The sequence below is a fragment of the Bos grunniens genome, chromosome 10 (assembly GCF_055505025.1).
Source record: "Bos grunniens cultivar Pamir isolate PY7600 chromosome 10, Bosgru_T2T1.0, whole genome shotgun sequence".
In the NCBI taxonomy this organism is placed as follows: Eukaryota; Metazoa; Chordata; class Mammalia; order Artiodactyla; family Bovidae; genus Bos; species Bos grunniens.
Window position 1 is genome coordinate 45,682,503 of NC_141174.1, and position 26,272 is coordinate 45,708,774.

Consider the following 26,272-nt stretch of genomic DNA (forward strand, 5'->3'; position numbering starts at 1 on the left):
GCTGTTAGGTCAGTATTGGATAAATTAAGCCATAAAAGGCTACATTAATTTCCACTCATATGGAGATTTCCAGTGATCATTATTGCTGAAATGATTATCCAGTGATTTGTATTCATTATCACATGGTACAAATAAGCCAAGTGACTATACAATCCAAACATATTGTGTTTTTAAGACCTAAAACACTTCATAAATTTGCAGTATTAAAAATAACCTAATAGGCTTAATTGAGATTGTCATCTTTCAAAAGATTTGGGGTTATGATGACCTAGATTAGTTTTAGGAGCAGAGCCTTGTTTACAAAATCTAAGATCTTGGAGAGAAGAAAATGTTCTAGCCTGTTTTTTGGCATCATTCATACTACATTGTTTAAAATGAGCAAGAACAGGGGTTATTTATAATCTAAGCTACTGGACAAACACTCTAATAATATCTTATCTACACACTAGATACATTTAATAAGTATCAAGACCAGGAATAAGAGTTAATTTTTAATATCCTATACTACTTGGGTCTTAATAAAAATACTATCATCATTCTTAAATAAAATACATGCCAGGATACACATGGATTCCCCTTTACCTAGACCCATATTTCTTTAAAGACATGGTCTGGGATGTTGTCAATCTTTCACTATTATAAAGAAGGGTATGTTTGATTCAGTCTTAAAAGTCCAGAAACAAGAATTTTTTATCCTGATAAAATGATATTTTAGTAAAAGTATTTCCATGGAGATAATGTATCTTACATTTACTCGACCCTTTGACAATCACAACACTGTGAAATAAGAATGAAGAAACAGAATCATCTAACAGAGGTCTAATTCCAAGTCCTGTTTGTCTCCCCCAACCATCATCACCACCCCCCTACAGCTAGCTATCACTAGCCATAAATTTGAGTTATGCCAATAGTCATACAAATGACAGGTCCTGCATTTAAAATTTTTGAAGAATATTAACAAAATCTAGTAAAGTAAAACAGTTTGCTGCTGCTGCTGCTAAGTCGCTTCAGTCGTGTCCGACTCTGTGCGACCCCATAGACGTGTGGCAGCCCACCAGGCTCCCCCGTCCCTGGGATTCTGCTGACAAGAACACTGGAGTGGGTTGCCATTTCCCTCTCCAGTGCATGAAAGTGAAAAGTGAAAGTGAAGTCGCTCAGTCGTGTCCGACTCTCAGCGACACAAGAAAACCTCATGCAGCTTTAAGACTCAATTGTTAAGTCCGCAAAGCTTTAATACTGTTTACTTGCATTTTTTAAAAATTTGTTCATTTCAGACTATTTCATACACTCTTGTTTCCAAATGATGTGACTGAACTCTTTTGGCTATCTGTTTGAATGCAAACTCTAATATATCTAAAACTGAATTAATTTTCCTCTGAATAGGATTCACCATTATTATCACTTTCACTTTCCTAAGCTAACAAACTAGAGAGAATAAAAATAGCCATTGATTATGTGTTTAAGGGACTGGTACAACTACTTTCCTCAGGTTATGTCATTACAACAAACTTCTAAAATGAATACATTATCTCAATTTTAACCAATGAGGAAACTGAAACTCAACCACCCTGCTTATTTAACTTATATGCAGAGTACATCATGAGAAACACTGGGCTGGATGAAGCACAAGCTGGAATCAAGATTGCCAGGAGAAATATCAATAACCTCAGATATGCAAATGACACCACCCTTATGGCAGAAAGTGAAGAAGAACTAAAGAGCCTCTTGATGAAAGTGAAAGAGGAGAGTGAAAAAGTTGGCTTAAAGCTCAACATTCAGAAAACTAAGATCATGGCATCCGGTCCCACCACTTCATGGCAAATAGATGGGGAAACAGTGGAAACAGTGGCTGACTTTATATTTTTGGGCTCCAAAATCACTGCAGATGGTGACTGCAGCCATGAAATTAAAAGACGCTTACTTCTTGGAAGAAAAGTTAAGACCAACCTAGACAGCATATTCAAAAGCAGAGACATTACTTTGCCAACAAAGGTCCATCTAGTCAAAGCTACGGTTTTTCCAGTAGTCATGTATGGATGTGAGAGTTGGACTATAAAGAAAGCTGAGTGCCAAAGAATTGATGCTTTTGAACTGTGGTGTTGGAGAAGACTCTTGAGAGTCCCTTGGACTGCAAGGAGATCCAACCAGTCCATCCTAAAGGAAATCAGTCCTGAATATTCATTGGAAGGACTGATGTTGAAGCTGAAACTCCAATATTTTGGCCACCTGATGTGAAGAACTGACTCATCTGAAAAGACCCTGATGCTGGGAAAGATTGAAGGTGGGAGGAGAAAGGGATGATAGAGGATGAGATGGTTGGATGGCATCACCGATTCACTGGACATGAGTTTGAGTAAACTCTGGGAGTCGGTGAAGGACAGGGAGGCCTGGTGTGCTGCAGTCCATGGGGTTGCAAAGAGTCAGACACAACTGAGTGACTGAACTGAACTAACTGAAGTTCAGAGAAGCTAGGTAATTTAATTAAGCTTAAACAGATCAGGTGACAAAACCAGAACTTTATTTATTTTTTTAACTTTTTATTTTACTTTGAAATACAATCAACGATGTTGAGATAGTTTCAGGTAGATAGCAAAGGGACTCAGCCATACATATACATGTATCCATTCTTCCCCAAACTCCCCTCTCATCCAAGGCTGCCACATAACATTGAGCAGAGTTGCCCGTGCTACACAGTACAACTTTGCTGGCTATCCATTTTAAATATAGAATTGTGTATATGTCCATCCCAAACTTCCTAACTATCCCATCCCTCTAATGTTCCCCCCAGTAACCATAAGAAAAATCAGAACTTTAATCAAGGTTTTTCAAGTTCTTCTAAATGCTAAAATAATCTGTAGGATTATATGTGCTGTGAAATTAATCTAAAGGTCTGGGACTATCATTTTCTTTTTAAATAAAATGGGAAAAAGAAAAGATCAGTTACCACTTCATGAGCAAGACTGAGTACCAAATTTTGTTTGGGAGGAGGGAATGCTGTTACAGGGCAGCAACTTCAACTGTTTGTAATTGTGAGCAGTCAAAAAAAATTTTAACCTACTGCTCCATGTGATACTACCTCTCAGTGACCCTCCCCCCACCTTAATTCTCTCCAATAGGTGTTTGGTTCTACCTTATCACATTCAACCAATATGGACTTTGGAAGCACATATTAAAGGCTGATATTATGTTTTACCGAGTCTGAGAAAGAAGTAATTGCTAGAGATTTACCACCAGAATGCATGAATTCTGTAACTACTGCATCTACCCTTTTGTGTAGAGGGAGCATTTTCTTTTTATTCACACAAATGTTGTAGTCAGCCTTTCAAAGCTTTCCATTTTAGATACAATCTCAGTTTACACAATTATTTTACCTAGCAACCTTGTGCAAAGTACTTATTTTTTGACTACCTCAATAGCTTCTAACCTTTTAGACCAGAAAGGTTTTAGTTGCATCACCTAGAGGGGAAAATCAACAAAGTATCATGAACTAATAAGCACCTCAAGTGAAACCTGCACTTACTGAGAAAAAATTTCCATTCCTTATTCTCAAAAACAAAAACAGAACAACCAACACATACACACATAACCCTATGGTCAAACCAAAAATATTTGAGACAACAACAAATAGAAAAGAGTAGTGGAATGTCAAAGATCTACAAGTCTGTGCAGGCCATCTGCTACTTTTCTCCTCTGGGCCAGTTCCCCTACTGGCCCTTTGCACCTCTTCCAAAACAGCAAAGGGTAACCTCCAGGAAAAAAAGTGAGGAAAGACTACATTTAACTATAGGTTCCAGAGGGCAAAGTTCATGTTAGTTCTTGCTCATCATTGTATTTCTACCATGTAAGTGCCAGGCATGTATCAGGTGCCCAATGAACATGATTCAGGAGAAGAGAGGGAAAGGAATCCAATTGTCCAGAGTTTTACCATATTTAACAGTAAATTCTAAAAATAAGTCATTTTACCTATACACTGTACAATCACTAATTTAACATTTACCACAGAAGACACTGTTCATAAGAATTCTGATGACTTTGACTAAAATTTTTTTGCTAAAACGTGCAGTTTGGTAGAAACATTTTAGAAATCAAGACTTTCTGAAACAAAGTCCAGGTGGTTTGACTAAGTCAAAGCAAGCATTCCAGTCAATACCTTGATTTAGTACAAGAGTCCACATAAATTATAAAATATTAAATACAATACCCTACATAACACAGCAAGCTAGCTAAATACAGAATAAAACAGAAGTTAACAGAAAACAAGATTTAAGTGCACCAGCAGGACAGCACAACACTAGTGTGAACATAAAATTCTTTGTACAAAACAATAAAAAAAGGAGAGACAAACTGTGAAATAGGATTGAACACAGGGACATCAGGCGTAAACCAGGACCATCCCAGGTAGCATTTAACCCATCCCATCCCCCAAGAAAATGTGAACTTCATGGTTAAAATAGATATATAAAACAGTTAATTCAAATTAAATTTTTAATGTAATTTTTTTATTCCATGAAACTCACTGAGTCAAAATATAAAATTTACGATATTTTATGGTATGTGAATACTTTACAGCTGTGCATCAGGTTTTCCAAATATCCTTTAAAAAAGTAACCATAAGCAACTCACTACATCCTAGCTATCTTGTTTGAAGGAAAGATCAAGTCTTCACCCACAAAGCACTGACAGTGATGAAATGTTTTCTCAACTATCTAACAAATGCCAGCCCTGTGCCAAGGACCATAACAGGTGTGAGGGAAGAAGTCAGATGCTGTCCTGCCCTTGGAGAATAAGTACTCTAGTGAAGGAGACAGTCTAAAATGAGCAAGTAAAGGATGCCCAAACAGTGGTACATGCCCTGGTCTTCTTTTGTTTCTTAGCGCATGCCAGGCTCTTTCTAAATTCAGGACCTTTGAACATACCACTTCTTTGGCCTGCAATGTTCTCCTCACTCATTACACAGCAGGCTCCTTCTTATCTTCGCCTCACTTTCTCAGAGAGGCCTTAGCTAATCATCCCAAGCAAGGGGGTCTTCTCCCTGCCCTAAGTTGTCATCTTCTTAACCTTTGTGTATTTCCTTCAGAGCACTTACAACATGTACTTTTCTTACTTGTTCAAGAAATGTTAATATACTAACAATAATACATCACATTTATTGAATATTTCTTCAGAGTCAAACACTATTCCAAGCACTTTACATGGATTACCTCATTTAACCACTATGCCAGTCCTTTATTTAGGTACTATTACTAGCCTTATTTTTCACATGACAAAACTAAAAATGGACTTCTTCCTCTATAATTCTTAATAATAAGCTTCACATTATTTCTTAACTTTTAAAATTTAGACATTATCTCTAATTTCTTTATATTCCTTTCTCTTTTTAGCATCCCAGTTTCAAGGATTAAATATTTATTTCACATTGAGTCTATTTATTACCATTTGACTTTCTTTTAACAGTATGTACACACTACTTGGAGAAGAATGTTAAAATATAATCACCTAGCCTTTGTTTCTTCCACATTCCTTGAGGAAGGCTGAATGATCATGATGATCATGATCATGGGGCCAGAATCTAGGGGCAATTGTGCTCTTGTCAGAGGTAATAATATAGTATAGAAAAATTCTCAACTGGTTAGTAGGTAATTTGTTTTACTTTTATAGTTAGACAGGTTACTTTTTTTCCTTTGGGCCTTATGCTTTATCAGCTGTAAAAAAAATGAAAGAGACTCACACTAAGGACCTTTTCAATTCTGATTTCTGGCAACAGCTTAACTTTGAGAGTAATCTCAGAATCATAAAACCATTTTCATGTCCTGAGCTCTTTAGAATGGAATTTAATTTGCACCATGATGTAACCTGATGACTTTTTTTTCCCTCCATTGTTAGTCATTCAGAGTCCCCTAGCAGATACCTGAACTCTGCAACATAAACTACAAGAAAAAGCACAGGAGGGTTGTTATATGCTGGACTACAGAAATATGTCTCCAGGACCAGCAGTCAATCAACAAAATAATTACCAAGATTTGAGTGCAGATTCCTCAAAGGCATAGATATGTTCCTTATTCCAACTTCTAAAGAGTGAGTATACTAACTTAAGAACACACATGCCCAGAGAAACAATTTTTAAGAAAGGAGTTATGAATGACAGAATCTAAGATTTCCTGCTGTGTTCTTTCTGCCACAATACACCGTTGAACAAACCCCTTGTATGACCAAAATTTTTTTCTTAAAGCTTTGGTGTGAAATGTTTATTGGGTTGGATAGGGGAGAAGATATATGTTCATTCTCTCCTTAACAAAGATAGAAAAGCTTATCAGTATTGAGGGGACCTCCTCACTCTTATAGCTCACATGAGGTTGGAAAGTATAAGGGCTTCTAATTCTCCAGAATTCATTAAGCTTCTACCATGAGAGAAGTAATCTCAAACTTCATCTTGTTTCCTCTTATTTGTTCTGCTGCTGCTAAGTCACTTCAGTTGTGTCCGACTCTGTGTGACCCCATTGATGGCAGCCCACCAGGCTCCCCCATCCCTGGGATTCTCCAGGCAAGAACACTGGAGTGGGTTGCCATTTCCTTCTCCAATGCATGAAAGTGAAAAGTCAAAGTGAAGTCACTCAAGTCGTGTCCGACTTTAGCAATCCCATGGACTGCAGCCTACCAGGCTCCTCTGTCCATGGGATTTTCTAGGCAAGAGTACTGGAGTGGGGTGCCATTGCTTTCTCCGCTTATTTGTTCTAACACACAGCTATTTTAAAATGAACCATGCAGTTTACTACTCTGAACAAAGTGTATCATAAAACAAGAGCCATGGTACAACCAGTATTGTATACCATATTAATATTCCCAAGAATTTTCATAAAAGGCAGTAATTATTAATCCCTCATATATTACAAAGAATGGTGGTGAAGGGAAAACATACAAAGGAGAAAACAATCAGTCAACAGTTGAGATGAGTGTTAGGTAATTTTTATCATACCAGGTTATAATATAATTTTGAGAGCTAAAAAACTGATTTTTTAAGACTGTCAGATATTCAGTATCTGTACTGGTTTACAATGAAATAATAGAAATGTACTGAAATTATTCTCCCAAGAAGTTCTTTTTAATCATAGAAAGCTAATAAATGGTGCCCTGCTATCAAATGAATGAAGCTGAAAGTCCTTGACATTCAAAACCCTAATCTCACCCATTCCTAAGTAACCCCTCCAATTCACATCAGTTGACCTGCTATCCCTGGATCATCTTTATTGCTCCTTGTGTCTTTCAGTCTTCCCCTTTTTAGTCTCTGTAAATTTCCATCTATCCAAATCATACTGTGTTTTAAGGCTCAATACAGCTGCTATCTCTTCCAAAAGACAGGCTTTGCCCCGAAATTAATCACCCTCTATGAACTCTGATAGTAGACATTACTTTAACTATTTACTGTATACAAGCATCTTATACTATGCTTGTTTATAGTTATCTCATTTGATCCACCCAATAACTTTGAGAAGTGGGAATAAATTTAGAAACAAAATTGGACACTGTAGAATTAATTCTTACAGTTATGAAACAAACAAATCATAGAAAAATAATACAAAAATTTTTCCAGTAATAAGTTTTATGCTACACCACAAACATATTAAAATGCATGCAGATATTCATTCAATGATAAATATTTACTGACTAGCTACAAAATGCCAGACATCAATCCATGCACTGACAAACACAGCAGTGGTTAAACACCACTAAGTCCCTGCCTTCGTGAAGTTTATATTCCTATTGAGAGAAAAACAAAAAAAGCAAATAAACAAACATAAAACATCAAGTCAAGTAGTGACAAGTACAATGAAGAGTAATTCAGAGTCAAGAGACAAGAAAAGACCTGTACTCTTTTGATAAGATGGTCTAGGAAGTGACAACTTCCTCACTTTGAAGAAGTGACAACTGCGTAGAAAGTCAAATGATGTAAAAGACAATCTTGAGACTTACAGTCCAAAAGGAAACAGCAAATGCCAAGTCCCCATGACGTCAATGTGTTTGTAGTGACTGAATAATGTGCCTAGGGTACAGGGAACCTTAGAGTACCAAGAAATGAAGTCAGAGAGGTAGCATGAGGCTTCAGGATTAAAAGTGGAATTCTTTCCAATGCAAAAATAATTTAAAATATAATTCTTTTTCAACTGGGAAGTCCTGGAATTTTACCAATACTCATTTTCCTCTTAAATCCACTTAGTCCAAGTAATTTTTTTTTTCAAAAAAGTTAAACAAAATAAGGAAATACCCTAAAATCCTAATTAACTGTCCTATTTACATGACCTATTTTTTTTTCCCAAAAGCCAGTACTTTTACTTACTTGTACATTTATATATTCTTATGGTATTCTCCAAAAGCTTTCTAAATGTCCAACACCAGGGTCTAACTCCTTTTTTGTAACAGAAAGCAACTTCCTTCCTTAAAAGGCAGTATTACTATAGACAATACTGGGACTACTAGAGAAATATGAACATAAACAGTAAATTAGATATTAGCATTGTGCTAATAGATTTCCTGGATATGGTAACTGTATTACAGGTACATAGGAGAATTTTTTTTTTATGTTTTAATTGGAGGAAAACTGCTTTACAATGTTGTGTTGGTTTCTGACATACAACTGGAATCAGCCATAATTATACATATATCCCCTCCCAAGAATGCTTATTTTTAGGAGATACACACAGTAGTATGATGATAAATGTTTAACAACTGGTTCTGCAAAGGGAAAAAAAAAGTCCTGGTCTGTAGCACTGCCAATTTCCATGGTGTAACTACTGGTACCTTTGCTGATAGCAAGCAACCAACTCGACTGAGTAGAGAAGAAATGTATACAATCAGCTGTCACATGCTGCTACTAGCCAGTTTCATACTGAAGTACACAGGGTTGAAGTGTCATGATGTCCACCACTTACTCTGAATTTATAAAAACAAAAAAATAAAAAAGCCCTTATGTCTGTCTGTCTACCTACCTATCTACTGACCTAGCAGTCAAGAGAGGTAAAACAAAAGTGCTAAGATGTTCATAACCTATGAAAATTAGGATTCTAACTTTTTTTGTGGGTGTGAATACAGCATGCAATGTATGGAAGTTCAAAGAAATCCTATGGCTAATTCTTTCATATATCAAAAAATCTGTACATCAAAAAAATTTTTGCATGTCAAAATTTTGTGACATATACCAAATATGATATAGAGCTTTAACCTCAAGCTATGTTTAAGGTCAAAATCTTGGGAATTCTCTGACAGTCTAGTGGTTAGAACTTTACATTTTCACTGCCAAGGGCCAAGGTTTGATCCTTGGTCCAGAGATAAGATTCCAGAAGCTAGCACAGCCCCTCAAAAAAACAGATCAAAATCACCAATATTGAGTGCTGAAGTTACACATTCTCTTAATATTATGAATTTAAGTAGAAGTGACCCACTGGATCACTTCCTTTCACAAAACCATGATATTTCTTCACAAAAGAAAATGGCTAATTTGGTTTTTAAAATGTACAAGAATTCTCTAATGTCAGGATAAAGTTTTATAAATAGCCTGATTTCAGCTATTATTATAAAATTTTAATTCTATTCAGAATATATAAGCTTAATAAGTAGGAAAACAAAAAATGGAAACTTCATATTAATTTAAAATGTCAATTCCTAATTATAAACGAGTTGTACTCTCAAAGAGAATAAGTTTTAAAGTCCAAATAATGGTCATACTTTGAATAAATATTATTTATAAGTAATAGTACATAATAAATAATTACAAATAATAAGTTATGACTAGATTCCCAGGCTAGCCTACCAAAAGCTTCTTAACCTATAATATTAGGCCATTTCTTGCAGCATCAGGAACAAGTCTAGATTCTGACTCACAGAAACAAAAGGGCCATGCTCCAAACACTGAATCAATCCTAGCTAATGTTCTAAAATAAAGAAAAAAGCAATTTGGGGCACCATCTGACCATTCTAATAACTTTCATCAACCTCCTTCTACTGTCCACCCCCACCCCAATCTCTCTGCCTTAATGCTGCTCTAAATGCTCACAATGGTGTATGATTACCCAGAAATAGTTGGTGTGCTCCACTTACCTACTTTCCCTCCCCCTTGCATGCACATTACAGATGTGTAGTTCCATACTGGTTTGGATTTCCTCTAGTTGTATATTCCAGAATGCAAGGTTCAGAGTGACAAACAATAAAGACCTGTTGGTCTCTTATGCCTTTTATGATTAGCTTTCACAACAAAGCCCTGAAACATTCATTTCCTCAGTGCAGCTGATTCAAGTTGCTTATCCTTGGAAATGAAACACTAATCAATCCCTGTCCCATGTCAGGCACATGCTAGTTGCTGAACCTTGGGTTCTCAGTTCACCTTTCCCACAACCCTTAAAGCTAATGGTATTTGAACAAAAAGAACTGAAGTTCTGACAGGTTATGTAATTTGCTCAAGGTCATTTGGCTGAAGTGCTAGATTTAGAATTTCTATCTAAGTTTGATCCTAAAGCCTTAGGGTCTTAACTCTATGCTGCTAAAAAGGACACATTTGAGCCAATTTTATAACAAAAGATAGCCATCATTTCAATATTCTTCAAAAATATATAATTAAATATACACTTATTAATCTAAGTGGTTCTCCTGTTGGTTTAATTTCAGTCAGGATAACAAGGGGAAACTTTAAAAACTGTAAAAAACCAGGTACTGCATAAATGGGTATTTTTAGACAGAATGACCTCCCCTAAGATACACCTGAGAGCACCTAGCTCTTTGCTCATGAGTACAGATCATCCTGTCTATACAGCAAACCAGTCAATATATAGCATTTCACACCTTATAAAGTTCTTTGACACATTATTATCTTACCTGAAGCTCAGAAGCAACACTTGGAGCCTAGTACATTTTACATATGGGAAAACAGGTTTGGAAATTGATCCCAAGTCACAGAGCCTGTAAACGAGAGAACAGGCCCCAAATCTACACTCTAAATCCTAAGTCTTTATCCTACTTGTACTCATAAATCTGAAGTTATCCAATCAATTTAATTTCTCTCTCTTTCAAAGAAATAGCAACAGGAACAAATTCAGTATGGTGGTTAGAGAGCGGAGAGCTACCAACAAATGCTTCTGTGTGGATTATTTGTTAAGTAAATGTATATACATATATACATTTATATAAACTTAGAACTACCTATACCAAACAGCTTTTGCCTACACCTTAGTTATTTTACAGAATTTTATTTCAACTTAGTGAGATTTAATCAATTTTAAAATATCATCTTCTTTTAAGTTATTTGCAAATATATTTTAAATCTATTTTTTAAAATTAGGTATAATGTTGTGATAATAGCCTGTCAATAATGCAAGAAAATCCCTAAAATGAGAGAATTTCAGTTGGTGTCAGTAAAACAATCAATGATTTCTAGTCATCTGCTTCTACTCCTATTTGCTTCACAAATATTGAGATAAACTAGTGATTCATTTTTTTTAAGCACCTCCTACACACCCACCATGTATAAGTCCATCAGCTAGGTGATGGAAATCCAGTTGTGAACAAGAGACAAGGTTCCTGTCCTCATGGAACTTAAAATCTAGTCGTGGAGACAGACAATAAACAAAGAAAAAAAATCACATAATATGGTAAATGCTACGAAAGAGACTGTGGAGATACAGAACAAGGACCCTAATTTAATAAATAATAATAGCTGCTAACTTTAATTGAGCACTTTAGATAGTGTAGTCAGAGAATATCTCTCTGAAAAATGATATTTAAACCAAGATCAAAAGAATGACAAGGAGCTCCCCACGTGATGACTGGGGAGGTTTTTCAGGCAGAAGAAATAATGGACACAAGGCTGTGAATGGTCACTGAAAACCTAAAAGGTGGCCAGTGGGACTGGGCAAGTTGAACAAACATAAGACATTCAAAAAGCCTTATTATAATTTTACTGAATGAGTTTCTTTTATATGAAAAGGAATATATGTGAAATCTCAATTCAGGTTATTGCTGGGTCTGTTTTTGGCATTACACATGGATTAATGGCTAATATTTTGAGTAGCTACTGGCATTTTTAGCCAGTTGATTCTGTTTCGATTTAATAAGGAAGTCTAACATAATCAATGTCAGATTTTTTCAACCATTTGAGGAAAGACAGAATTAACTACTGACAAATTGACTTTGGTTTACCTACTGAGAAAGAAATACTGTTTCCTGGTACTGCGATTCTGCTTTCTCATTTAAAAAAAAGTCAGTATTCAGTTGGAATTTCTAAGTTAAACATTCCCTCCATTTTTAAAACCCTCAGCCTTAATTGAGTGGAAAATACTACTGTAATTAGATGCAAAGTTGAGAAGGACAAAAGAATAAATGAATGTAAGTATTCCTTATTTAACAACTAATTTTTTTCCTATACTTGTTCACAGTGCAGAAAGTTCAGGCCCCACAGGTTTCTTCACTTTTTGAAAAGAAAATCAGCTTTTGAGTTACTCTCCCTGTGTACACATTAGCTTCTCAATTCTGCTTCCAATTATCTTTTCTTCTCATCCTTCAAAGAAATGACAGTGTTCTATCCACTGAATCATATCTTTCTTACAGGATGACAGGCAAAAACATAAGGAACCTCTATGTTAATCCCTTTAGAATTGAGTCTCAGAAGTTGTATCAATCCAGCACTTATCTGACAGATACTGATGTGTCAAGACCCATCAGTGGATGAAAGGCCAACAGTAGTCATTTTCGGACTTGAGATCACAGTGAGTATATAAAACACATACAGCTGAATTAGCCCCTTTCTTTTGTCCTCCCCAGCCTTCCCTAAATAACTGACTTAATTAGAATATGTCCAATTATAGGAAAAGCTGTTCACACATGAATATTTACTATGTCCCAGCCATAGTTCTAAGCACCTTATATACACTAACTTATTTACTCAAATAACTCTAAAGGCAAGGTACTATTACTTCCTCCATTGCAAAGATGAAAAAGGTAAGGCACAAATAAGATATATAGTTTTCTAAGATCATAATAATTAGCAAATCTGTTTTTTATTTCCCTTGGGCCTGTTTTTAAACAAATTTGGCCCCAATATCTTATAACATTTTAATACAACATATTCCTACCAGAGGGTTTACAGCATGTACCCAAGCCTGCCTTTTCATATTGTTCATGGGGTTCTTAAGGCAAGAATGCTGAAGTGGTTTGCCATTTCCTTCTCCAGTGGACCATGTTTTGTCAATACCAATAACCTCAGATAGGCAGATGACAGTACTCTAATGGCAGAAACCAAAGAGGAACTAAAGAGCCTCTTGATGAAGGTGAAAGAGGAGAGTGAAAAAGCTGGTTTAAAACTCAACATTCAAAAAATGAAGATCATGGCATCTGTTCCCATCACTTCATGGCAAATAGATGGGGAAGAAGATGGAAACAGAGACAGACTTTATTTTCTTGGGCTCCAAAATCACTGGAGACAGTGACTGCAGCCATGAAATTAAAAGATGCTTGCTCCTTGGAAGAAAAGTTATGACCAATCTAGACAGCATATTAAAAAGCAGAGACATTACTTTGCCAACAAAGGTCCATCTAGTCAAAGCTATGGTTTTCCTGGTAGTCATGTATAGATGTGAGAGTTGGACCATAAAGGAGGCTGAGTGCTGAAGAATTGATGGTTTCGACTGTGGTGCTTGGAGAAGACTCTTGAGAGTCCCCTGGACTGCAAGGAGATCAAACCAATCAATCCTAAAGGAAATCAACCCTGAATATTCATTGTAAGGACTGATGCTGAAGCTGAAGCTCCAATACTTTGGCGACTTGATGCGAAGAGCTGACTCATTTGAAAAGACCCTGATGCTTGAAAAGATTGAAGGCAGGAAAAGAGGATGACAGAGGATAAGATGTTGGATGGTATCACAGATTCCATGGACCTGAGTTTGAGCAAACTCAGGGATATAGTGAAGGACAGGGAAGCCTGGCATGCTGCTGTTTATGGGGTCGAAGAGTCGGACACAACTGAATGACTGAACAACAACCCAAGCTTACTTTGAATCTGGGCTAGTTCTCTTCTTAGCTGTGTAACCTTGGATAAGTTACTGTGACTATTTCATTTATGAAATGAAGATGAACAACAGCACCTAGTTTCTTGAACAACTGTGATGTTTAAATGAGTTATATAAACTACTTGGATCAGTGCCTGGCACACAGTATGTAGAAGAGTTAGCTGTTACTAGTAATAGTACCACCACTACCTCCACTGAGGGAATTTAGCAAAAGGCTGTTCTATTTAATCTAGTCAACACTTCTTGTCCTCTGTCATTTCTGTTGCTTGATTTACATTGGCTAACAATGAACTATTAGCAAGTTAGAAACTCATCTACCTCCCATGCTATTTTTTTCTAGTCCTTACCATTTCTTTCCCCATTTCAGTTGCCCAGGAAGAAATGTTTGAGATTAAAATGATTTGCATATACTCTAGGTCAGTTCATAAGCCACTGCAATACTAACGCTAAACCCTAAATTTGTAATATAATCAAAAAGGGGGTGTCTCAGTCCATTTAGTCTGCAATAACAAAATACCATAACTAGGTAACTTATAAACAGCAGAAATTTATTTCTCACAGTTATGGAGGCTGGAACATCCAAGATCAAGGCACTAGCAGATATGGGTACCTGGTGAGGATCAGCTTTCTCACTAGGTATTTGTCTTTTCATTATAACCTAAAATGGTGGAAGTGGTGAGGGTACTTTCCTGGGTCTCTTTTATGAGGGCACTAACACCATTCAATACGTCTTCACCCTCATGACCTAATCATCTACCAAAGGCCCCTACCTCTTAGTACCATCATCCTGGAGCTAAGGATTTCAATCTGTGGATTTTATGGGCACACAAATATTCAATCTACAGCAGAGGGGGGAAAAAAATTAAGCTTTCCTCTCAGTTTAAACCTCAAAAAAAAAAAATCAATTGCTTGGTATTTTATTTGTGCAACAGGTTTTGCATTAATAGTTTTCACTTAATACTCATAAATGAATGACTCATGAATTGAAACACAGTATGTTTAAATTATTAAAGTTTTAATGATTTCCTAGATATTATAGGCCTTAACCTTTCATAACAGTTGATAAGTTCAGACAACTTTCTTGGAAATATCTGATGAAGAAACTCTAACCAAAGCAAGTGTGCATGCATACTAAGTCGCTTCAGTCATGTCCAACTCTTTGTGACCCTATGGACTGTAGCCTGCCAGGCTCCCCCTGTCCAGGGGGATTCTCCAGGCAAGAATACTGGAGTGGGTTGCCATTCCCTCCTCCAGGGGATCTTCCCCACCCAGGGATCAAACCCGCATCTCTGGTAGCTCCTGCCTTGCAAATGGATTGTTTATCACTGAGCCACCAGAAAAGACCAACAAAGCATAAAGCACAGCAAAATTGACATTTATCTTTTAAATTAAAAAGATTTTGATTCTACTTAAACTGTTATACAATACCATGAATTTAGGAATTCTGAAACCTTTGGGGCTTTGAAATCAAAACATAAGCTTATATTATTTTGAAATACATTTTTATAGAAAAAAACATACCATGCATTCAAAATATACAAAATTATAAATACCACATATTTATAACATAAATATTAAATGTTAAAAATGTAAAGTGCTTTAATTACATCTGTGCAAAAACCATACTTTAGACATCTCTTGAAACACTGAACATTCAATATCTAACTAGGATCAGATCCAAACTTAACATCCTTGAGTACAAGGTGAAATAACATCATTTAACCTCTCCAACTGCCCAGTTCTAGTCAGAATTTAACACCATTTAAACAGGTATTCCTAGGAAGCTTGGTCCGCCCATGCCACCCTCTACACATAGAAATTAACATATTTATACTTGTAGTAACAAAAGACAGAGAAATAAATTCCACATATATCAAGCATTCTTTTGTAGCTTTTATATATTCTCAGATACCTATACATTAAAAGCCTATTAAATCTGCTAGAGCCTTAGCAGGTTTCAGGCTATGAATGTGAAACAAAACAAGGTACTACTAGGCTATTGCACATTTGACTAGTTCTTTACCTTTTCTGAACATATTTTATAACTGAACATATAAGCATCTGTAATATCTTAACATAATTATCATGTATTTAAAAGCTACTATGTGCCAACCAGTGTCATATTTCTTTCTAGCAACTATGAGAAGTTGGAATTATCTCTGTTTTACAGAGAAGGAACCTGAAACTCTCAGAAATTAAGTAATTAAATGAAGATTACAGACCTAGGAAGTAATGGAACAAGGATACAAATAGAAAAAGTCTGATTCCAAAACCTGTGCCAATGATAACATCAAAGACTCATCTCTGGCAGCATTGTGCAAGTAATGTTATATAACTGCTTAAAAATCTTAAAAAAAGAAAAAAGAGAAAAAAAGATTTACCTCAGACTGTAATAAAATTCTATTGACTACTGTAAAACATTGCCATTGTACAGTAACATCTTAGTTATCTGAAAGTACAGTAGAAATTCTCTTATTTTCACTTAATCAACTAGCCATATTGTCCAGTGCTTTCCATTTCCTCCATAAAGTAAACTGACAGATACTAGCAGCTAGTAAAGTACTTCCAGTTTCCTGTGCACTTCTACTCCTGCTAGTTGAGTTGTGTGCTTAACTAATGGCTAATATTTGGAGTTTAGTCCCAAACTTGCTTATGCCACTCAATAGTAATGAACTTATTTGAGTGCAAACAAAAGGTTATTTCTGTGAAAACCATGTTGACTGCTTTGGAAATAGAATATTTTGATGAACATAATTTTGATGAATATATATTCCTTCTTCCCCCAAGGCACACTCCTGTTGACTACACAAATATCTTTATAATTCTTGGTATACATAGATATCTATAAAATTGTACTAAACATTAAAAAAGAATTTTACATTTTTTAAATGTAAAATATTCCACCCTTTGATTTGTTTACAAAGTCTTATTCCACTTTAAAGAAATCAAAAGTAGAAATCTTTAGGTTTACATTTTTGGTGTGGTTTACATAAGAAAGATCACATCTAACTGATTAAACAGGCTCCATTCTCTGCCACTCCCATTTCTAAAGAAGGGCCTTCTAGCCTACATCAAAAGACAGGCAAAATAATTAAGGCATTATTTTTTTCTGATTCCTCACTTTAACTTTTTAGATTATCCAACCGACTACCACATGCAACTGTGTAGGATAAGAGACTCTTTTTGTACTTATTTAGAAACTGACGCACATTTGTAACCCACTCAGCAAATATCTCAGACTTTCGACATTAGAATTCATATACATTCTCAGTTTCTGAATGAATATCTGAAGATTCCCCTATTTACTCTCATTTTTTACAGAACTCAGTGCTAAGTATGGTTATCTAGTTTTTTAACCACAGATATTAAATGCAAGAATAAGCATATTGACAACAAAGACAATTGACAGCATGGGAATTCAAAAATCAGATATTAAAGTAAACAGGCTGAAGGGGTTTAAATTAGAGGCAAAAAAAAAAAAAATCTTTGTCCACATATTATGAGTACAACAGAAAATATTTTGGCATTTAAAGAGTGAAGTTTCAGTCATCCAGAAAACAAACTCATACAGACTAGTTTCTTAGACACCAATGTAGAAAAAGTGAAGTATTACTGTTGTCTAGCTCTCCCATAACTGTCCCTTGCCAACTACAGATCAAGAAATCAATTCAATGGGTTATGCAAGCAATTTTTAAAAACTGAAATAGAAGAGAAAAATACAAGACCACAATGCACGTAGTAAGTATGTTTTCTGAAAAGTTTATTTCAGTATTTCTGTACTATTTGCAAAGTCAAAGATATTACTTACTCTAGATCATGGTCAAAAGAAAGCCATGGGCCTAAAGACTCATAAAATATAGTCTCAGTACCAAACTTTCGATTCCCTCATTTTTACATCATAATGCTAAAGAAAGACACAATTTTAATGAGAAAAAAAGTCACTTCTTTAGGAATCTTGATGCATAAATGTATTTACTTTTTCTAGTAATCTACATTAATAGATAACATTTTATCATGCTTAGTACTAGTTTTGGCTAAAATAGAGATTTTGTGTAAGTATTTAAAGTAACTTTGAAACAATGACTTTGATTTTATTTGTTTATTCTGAGATGCAATTACTGACCTTGGTGCCAGCTTTCCAAAGTCACTAATGTAATCTCAAAGTCTAAACTTGGCAATCTACATAAGCAACCTGATTAGTAGCAATATAGTTGCTAATACTTAAAACATACAAAGCTGATTTTAAGAATCAACCAAACACTGAAACACTTAAAAACTAATTTAAACCTCTAAATTAAGTATGGCTTTCTCCACTTCTTTCTAGTGCATTTTAAGAAAATATCACCAAAGACATATTTGCGTAGAAAAGAGAATTTGACTTTCTAATCCACTTTGAAAATAATATGTGGAAAAAATAACCAGTTTAACACATATCTTTTCAAATTATTTTATTTTTAAAAATTATTATGTGTTTTTTTTTTTTTCCTGTCTTATTTATTTACTTATTTACTGCCACACTGTGCTGCCTGTGGGATCTTAGTTCCCTATCAAGGATCAAACCTGTGCCTCCTACAGTGCAAGCACATAATCCGACCCACTGGATCACCAGGGAATTTCCTATATCTTTTTTTTTAAATGAGCATCTAATTCATAAGGATAAATTAACATTTCCAATCCAAAAGTCTCACATTTGGAAGGGACTCTGTCATCTAGTCCAACTCCTTACCAATTACATTAATCCTCTTCTTATAATATTCCTTAGAACCAAATTCCCATATTACTGAAACTCCTAACTACCACTGTATTAAAGTCTTCTAAAGTTGGTCCTTGCTATGAATCTAAAGCAGACTGATAAATGGGTTTTTCAATTCCTTTGAAGTGCTTGAAAAACACAGTGTATACATTATTCTCAGAAGTCCTGAAAATACAGGTTTAGAAAGAAAATGGCACATTTACAGTACTTATTATAGGGATTTCAGTAGCCCTGTCCATATACTGATATACTGCAAAGTACTCCAGGGATTTGTTCAAACTTTGAGAGTTTGCTTAAAGCATAAAAATCAGCAATGACAAATAATATCTGTTAACTCAAACAATCTTAAATTTTCTGTTTATCAAGTTCAAATTCTCAAACTGAGGAAACTTGTAAACTTTTTTAAAACTGAAGTTAGACTGACTTTACCTAAAAATGTGTAACTCTCAAATGGTATCAAATTTTGTGACTCCAGATAAAAATGCTATTATTGAAAATTTCACTTTTAGTATCTATTGAAACTAACATTCTGAAGACACTTTTGAAGAATGTCTTCTCCCATCTAGTTCCGAACTCTTCCCCGTGCCCTTCTCTACCTTACCAGCTGGAAATCTGTAACAGAAATAATCATATGTAATTCAGTTGATCCTGCCGCAGAATTAGGTTAACCTTTCTAAAATGGGGCACAAGAAAAAAGAAATCCTACTTAAATTATGTACCTCGGTCTGGCTTCATTTTCACGTCGATATCCACCCAAGGTGCTGTGAAATACACGTGTGGGTTCTCTTCAACAGGCTCGCCGCTGATTTTGCAGCTACTGTTTCGTTTTCAAAAGGCTAAAAGAGGTCAAAATAAAATTAATCTGGTCCTGCCCTAACACTCGATCTTGCAAGAAAACTACTGCTAACAGGCCTCTTCTGGCACTAAGAGCGGTGACAGCACCATCCGCAGGTCTGAAAAAAGCAAAACTCTACACCGCCTCCCCCATCGACTCCGGACCAAGCACCCTTCTTCCCCGCCCCTGTGCTCTCCAGGCCAAAGTGTCCTTCTTTGACACGTCTCCAAACCAAAAGGAAGATCTATTTATAACTTGAATGTACAGGCGGGGGAGGGGGGGGGGAAATCAAGCAACTCAAGCTAACTAACCCCTTTGTAAAAAACGCCTCTGGGAACAGTGGCACCTCCGCAGTGACTGGTATAGATATGCTCGGACCTGATGACTTGGGCGCAGGAAACTCTTCAAGACCCCAAACGCCTCGCCGACGCTCTGCCCGCCCCGCAAGGCCTCACCTGTGTAATTACCCTCTGGCTAGTCTTCCTGCCTCAACCGCGGCCAAGTTTACACAATGAGAGGGTCAGAAAGAAACGCGAGACATCTCCTCGCGCCCAGCCCCCAGTCCCAAAAGAACTGTACTGTGCTGCCCCGGGTCGCCCCTGCAACACCCCTGGCCCTGAGAGGCCGGGCCTGAGGGTCGTCCCGGGAAGGTGTTTACAGCCGGGCGATCGCCCCTGCTCGGTGCAGCCTGCCGGTGAGGGCCCCTTCCGTCCCGCCGCGGCCCCGGATTTCCTTCAGTCCCGCCGTCCGCAGCGCCGCGCCGGCCCCTCTCTCAGCCGGAGAGTTGTTTTCATGGCTCCCTCGGCCGACCTCTGCTGACTAACTCTCTCTCTCGCCTCCCGTCCCAATACCTCCTCCTCCTGGCACTTCTCTCTCCGCCGTTCGCCCAGCGGCTCACATCACACTCCCACCTCAGACGTGAGGCTCCGAGAGGCGCAGGGCCGGCAAAAGCGGAGTGTGGCGCGCAGCGGCCCCCAAGGCTGCGCTAGAGGACCATGGGGGCCCGAGACGACAAGCCCGACGCGGCTCCCCGGCGCCCCTGTGGCCATCCACCCCCGCCTTGGCCGCCGCCTCGCTCCGCTCCCGACGCTCAGCCCCTGGTTCTGCCTGACTCGCACCAGAGCCCCGCGGCCCTCGGGCTTTGGCCGCCTGTCGACCTGGCCAGCCCGCTCGCCCCGCGCCTCTGCCAGCTCCTCGCCCGCCCGCTGTCTCTAGCTCTGGCGCCCCAGCTCCCCGGCCCCCTCGCTCGCCCAGTTCTTTCTCTGCTGTTTGCCCTGTCAAAACACTGCCCGGGTCACGTGTCCCAACAACAGCCAACCCACCGCTCGTCACTTCCTCCCCGGCGGCCTCAGCAGCTGGCTCCCGGTTGTTATGACAACGCCCGGCGCGCCCAGGGGCGCTAGCCTGGGGGCCTGGGTTTCCTTGCAGGTGCGGCGGGTTGCGAGGGGCTGGCGGAGCCCCGAAGGCCCGCGAGGCGCCAGGCGCATCGGCTGCGCTCGCCTCCTGTCTGCCCCTCGAGCTGGCTGAAGCGCGTCTGGGACCAGGAACCAGAGCTGCGCTATTAGAGCACAGAGTAACCGAGGAGATGTCATCCGAGGGCCTGCCCGAGACGTGGAGGATAATTATAGTCTCCTCCTCCACCTCCTCCACACGGGATACTGGCGTAGAGTTGTGACCCATCCCCGAGTGGCTTGCAGTGCACAGTGGAAGCTGGATCTAATTGTGGCCGGGACAAGAGCGTGGGCCTCCATACGCTTCAGGGACTGGGGAGTTTAAGAACAGCCCTCCTCACCCTAAATTTTTTTTTTTTCACATCACTAGGGATTTTAGTAGGATTCAGAACCCAAGCTCCCGAGGCACTTGCTGTGCTAAAAATAATTTTTATAATCTCTGAAACACTGACTCATGGCAAGAGGACACTTTTGACACCGTGTTATTGTTGGGGAGCTGTAATTTTGTTGTTGTGCTATAACAATGTGACATGATGACATTTCATGTTGCGATGTTGTGTCATCATTTCAACACAAACAGATGACAAGGATCTGCTGTAATTAAAAAAAGCAACCCTAGCAAGGACTGAAGCTATTAGTTACTCAGTTTATAGACAAAGTACATATGGGGTTGTGAGCTTAAAATAGAGACAAAGTACAAAATTTACAGTCCTCTTGGTTTCAGTATAAAAACTCTTTTTAAAAAAAGAAACAATTTTGCATACAAGAATCACAACGGGATGAGAAGGAAATAGCAATCCACTCCAGTATTCTTGCCTGGGAAATCCCATGAACAGAGGAGCCTGGCGGGCTACAGTCCATGGGGTAGCAAAAGAGCCGGACATGACTTAGCAACTACACCACCACCACCATCATGTATTTTGGGGGTAAGTGTCTAGCGCCACAGTTCCATCTGATGTGGTTCCCACTTTGAAGATGTTTCCAACAGCTTTTTGTTTTGTGCACTTCTGTCCTCTAAAATTAAGTGGAATTAATATTGAAGGTGTAAACGTTGTAAGTATTCAATAAACCACTGTGTGTGTGTTTTTTTTTTTACAAACCCCTATCTTTTAATAGTTGATAACTCAAGAGAGTTTTGAAAACGAAACTGTTGTATTTGTTTTCATTATATTTAAAATATTCAGAAGTAAACTAAATTATCATTAAAAAAAAAAGAATCACAACAAGAAAGTACTAGGATGGGTCTAAAGGTGATTTCCATTAGTCTTTGTATTCTTCTGAGGTTTCCGAAATTTTACAGTGAGGATTGTTTACTTCTACCTCAGAAGTTTTTGTAAATTACAATTGGGATTACATTTTTTTTGCCTCAAATCAATCAAATGCATATATTTTTATTATGAAAAAATAATATTTTCTGGATGTTTTCATATGTACAGTAGAATTATGTATGCAACTGCATTTAAAAACCCTAACTCTAAGATTGTAACTAGTCAAAACCGGACAGAGCATTCAAGAGGGTAATATGCATGTTCTAGCATCTTGAAGATGAAACTTCTGACAAATGCCAACAGTTTGTTAATCAATGTAATAGCTACAAATGTTAACTCCCAGTGGATTTGACTTAGATATTATTGAATACCATATTATGTAGTTTCTTGTGTGAACTGAAGTTTTATTTGTTCTAACATCAATTCTCAGTTAACCTTGGTAATGGGAGACAGAAAGGACAGTTAAAGATAATCCAAAATCCTAAATTTAGCACAACAGCTGGGACTAGCTAATAGCTATTGTAAAGGCTTACTGGGTGAACAGGCAGCAAGATCTGTGATTCAGCTCCTCTTCCTCTGCCAAATTTGCAAGAGGTATAAAGGCTAGGAAAAAAAGGAGTGGAGGCTGAGAGTATTGGATAATCTGGAAAACAAAATAATTATCTTTTAAACGATTAAGTTTTACAGCACATGGATAAATGATAATGTCTGAGCATTTGTTAGACTTGAATCTTTTTACCTTGAAACTTTTGATTGAGAATCTTAAATTTGTTGAAAATTTGGAATTAATTATGGCACTGGAAAAAGTATTTTTAAAGAAATATATTTTTGACTCATTAATTTATTTTTCAAATTATTTTTTCATTCATTCAACTCTCCTTTATAGAACACTCACTATCTGCTAGGCATACGCTAGTCTCTGAGAACACTAAAGTCACCAAAAACAGGGTCATTACTCTCATGGAGCTTAACAGTATTGACTACTGCAGTTGCATGGTCTAGGTCAGGTCACATTCTACAGCCTCCCTTAACCTATAAAAGTGAGGTATTTGGACTCAGGCAGTAAATAATCTCTTTATAATTCCAAAATAATTCTATAATTGTTTAAAACATTTGCAGAATGGTTGGAAATAATGACCTACCTACCATGGCAACTCTTAAGTGTTGGTGATAAAGTGTGTTTGCACCTTGGAGCACCCAAGCAAAACAAACATCTCTGTTTCCTGCTTGGTGAGGGGTGAAGGTGGGTGAAGCAAGTCAAAACAGCTGGCAGGAACCTTCCCCCTTTTCTATCTGATTTACTCTCCATTTTTTCCCCCTTAGTGTTGAAAAAAAAAAAAAAAAAAGTGAAGTCACTCAGTTGTGTCCAACTCTTTTCGACCCCATGGACTGTAGGCGGCCAGGCTCCTCCATCCATGGGATTTTCCAGGCAAGAATACTGGAGTGGATTGCCATTTCTTTCTCCAAGGGATCTTCCCCACCCAGGGACTGAACCCAGGTCTCCTGCATTCCAGGAAGACTCTGAGGTGGCTCAGACAGTAAAGACCGGGGTTTGATCCCTGGGTCGGGAAGATCCCTTGGACAAAGAAATGGCAACCCACTCCAGTATTCTTGCCTGGAAAATTCCATGAATGGAGGAGCCTGGATGGCTACAGTCCATGGGGTCGCAAAGACTTGAGTAATTAACTTCAAAAAAGCTAGCTTATCTTCAGCAAGGAGGTAATCCCTTCAACTTTGATAGGTTTTGCTGAAATGGGCACAGTATAACAAAACTATGTATTTAATGGAGGTCTTTTACTGACTAAAGTGATGAGGATAACTGGTTTACTCACTTTATTAGTGCAAAGCTGTTACTGTTACCAAGGTCATGGAACCAGTCCAGGCTAACAGAATGAGCTCCACAAATGCAGGGACTGGTTACCTTTTTCTTCTTATATCTCTAACACCAAGTAAAGGACCTGGCCCAGAGCAGGACCTCAATACATGTTAACTTTTGTATTCACCGATAAAGTTTTCTTGTACATGCCCACAAACTGTACTTGTAATACCAGTTGGCATTTTACTCCCTAGGGATAAAGCTAGAGAGCTGGGAAATCAGTGGGTGGCACAAACTTTATACATGAAGGATATGTTTTCATTGTACTTTTGGTGTTGTCTTATAATAGTAGGATCTTGTTGTGGGTTGAGTTGTGTCTTCCAAAATAATATGCTGATGTCCTATCCCTGATACCTGTGAATGTGACCTTAATTGGAATTAGGGTCTTTGCAGATGTAATCAAGTTAAGATGAAGTCATGCTGGAGTGAGATGTGCCCTAAATCCAATTTTAAGTGTCTTTATAAAGTGAGAGTTATTTGAAGACAGGATACTCAAGGAAGATGGCCCTGTGGCCAGGCAACAGAGATTGGAATGATGTAGCTGCAAGCCAAAGAATGCAGAAGATTGCCACGAGCCACCAGAATCCAGTAAGAGGCAAGGAAGGATTCTTCTCCGAGACTTCAGAGGGAGCATGTGCCTGAAGGTATCTTGCTTTTGTCCTTTTCATCTTCAGAACTCTGAGAGAATAAATCTCTGCTGTGTTAAGTCATTCAATCTTGTTGTATTTATTTACTGTGGCCCAAGAAACTAATATAGAACTCCAGCGAAGAGTTTATTGTTTAGTTGCTAAGTCATGTCCGACCCTTTTGTGACCCAATGGACTGTAGCCTGCCAGGCTCCTCTCCCTGGGATTTCCCCAGGCAAGAATACTGGAGTGGGTTGCCATTTCCTTCTCCAGGGGATCTTCCCAACCCTGAGATTGAACCCCCATCTCTTGCATTGACAGGTGGATTCTTTACCGCTAAGCCACCAGGGAAGCCCCCAGCAAAGAATCTTGCCATAATTTTTTCTTGGCCTGTAAGTTGCACTGCTGATACTGCAAGCTTTCTAAGGCTTTCAGGTTCTGAATGGTCACGGAATCATGGGGATCTTTAATTATGTAAAAATTAGAGTAAATAAGTTGAAAATGTGAAGAAAATCTCTTCAGTGTCACAAAAGAACAACTTTATGATCATGAATAAGTGATTGAGAATAATCACATGAAAATAGACTGTTTTAAATACGGTGATTGGTAGATCTGTTTCACCATATTGTAGAAATAAAGACTAGTATAATTAATTAAAATGTATAGATACATCTTCTAAGGTAAGTGAAAAAACATCAAACTGTGTACTTTTAGTTCTTGAAGCAACAAGAGGAAAGGCAAGCTATTTTTTCCGTTTCTAAATTGTTTTCAATTGTTCACTCTTATTTATTACAGTTCATTTCTTCCTAAGGGAGAAGGATCACAGAGTCATTGCTAAGGTATCCGTTCATGTAAACAGTTCTCCACCTTCTTTTAAATGAGTTGGCTGATTTGTCCTTTTTTGAGACTCCTGTTTGTCCACCTTCTTTAACCACAGGTATAAGGAAGTGAAAAATGACTCTTTCTGGTTCCTGCCTGCAGAAGTGACTGTACTTCTTAGAGATATGAAAGCCTCTAAACTTGAAGTCATGGAAACCTTTAATCTGTAGGTTTGCTGAGCTGCTAGAGGTCTCTGAGCCATCAAGACTTAAGATTTTTTCAAAAGTTAAAAATAATTGCACATTTTTGTGACAGTAATTGTGCTCAGCACTTCACATATATTATAAATTTGATCCTGAGAGGGTGATATTATCATTTAGATTAGAAAACTGGGGCTCTGAGGTGAGTATGTTTCCCAAGGCTGTAGTTAATAGGTAGAAGAAGCCTGCTTCCTAAATGGGCTCATTTAATTTCCATTACAACTTTACAAAGTAGGTTAAATTATTCCAAAATTTTCAAATGGGGAAACTGAGACTCAGTAACATTGAGAATGGTTTCATATTTGGAATATAAATTGGTTTATGTAAACGTAAGCTCAA

General features: G+C 37.7%; 1 protein-coding gene across 38 annotated transcripts in view; it reads right to left on the reverse strand.

Annotated features, from left to right (window-relative positions):
* The window catches only part of ATOSA (atos homolog A), an 84,587-nt gene extending 63,671 nt beyond the window's left edge, over window positions 1-20,916 (reverse strand). For 18 of the 38 annotated variants that reach the window (XR_015134502.1, XR_015134498.1, XR_015134494.1 and 15 more), the window contains exons 1-2: window positions 19,945-20,916; window positions 19,518-19,634 (exon numbers count right to left, since the gene is read on the reverse strand). Coding sequence is in view for 14 of the 38 variants with exons in the window: in XM_086321004.1 (XP_086177130.1) it covers window positions 19,518-19,533 (16 nt within the window). In the remaining 24 variants the exon portion in view is untranslated. Of the gene's footprint in view, window positions 1-19,517; window positions 19,635-19,944 lie in introns of those variants that run through there. The other 20 variants (XR_015134503.1, XM_086321005.1, XM_086321002.1 and 17 more) reach the window with 5 other exon arrangements.
* Window positions 20,917-26,272: the final 5,356 nt, after the last annotated feature.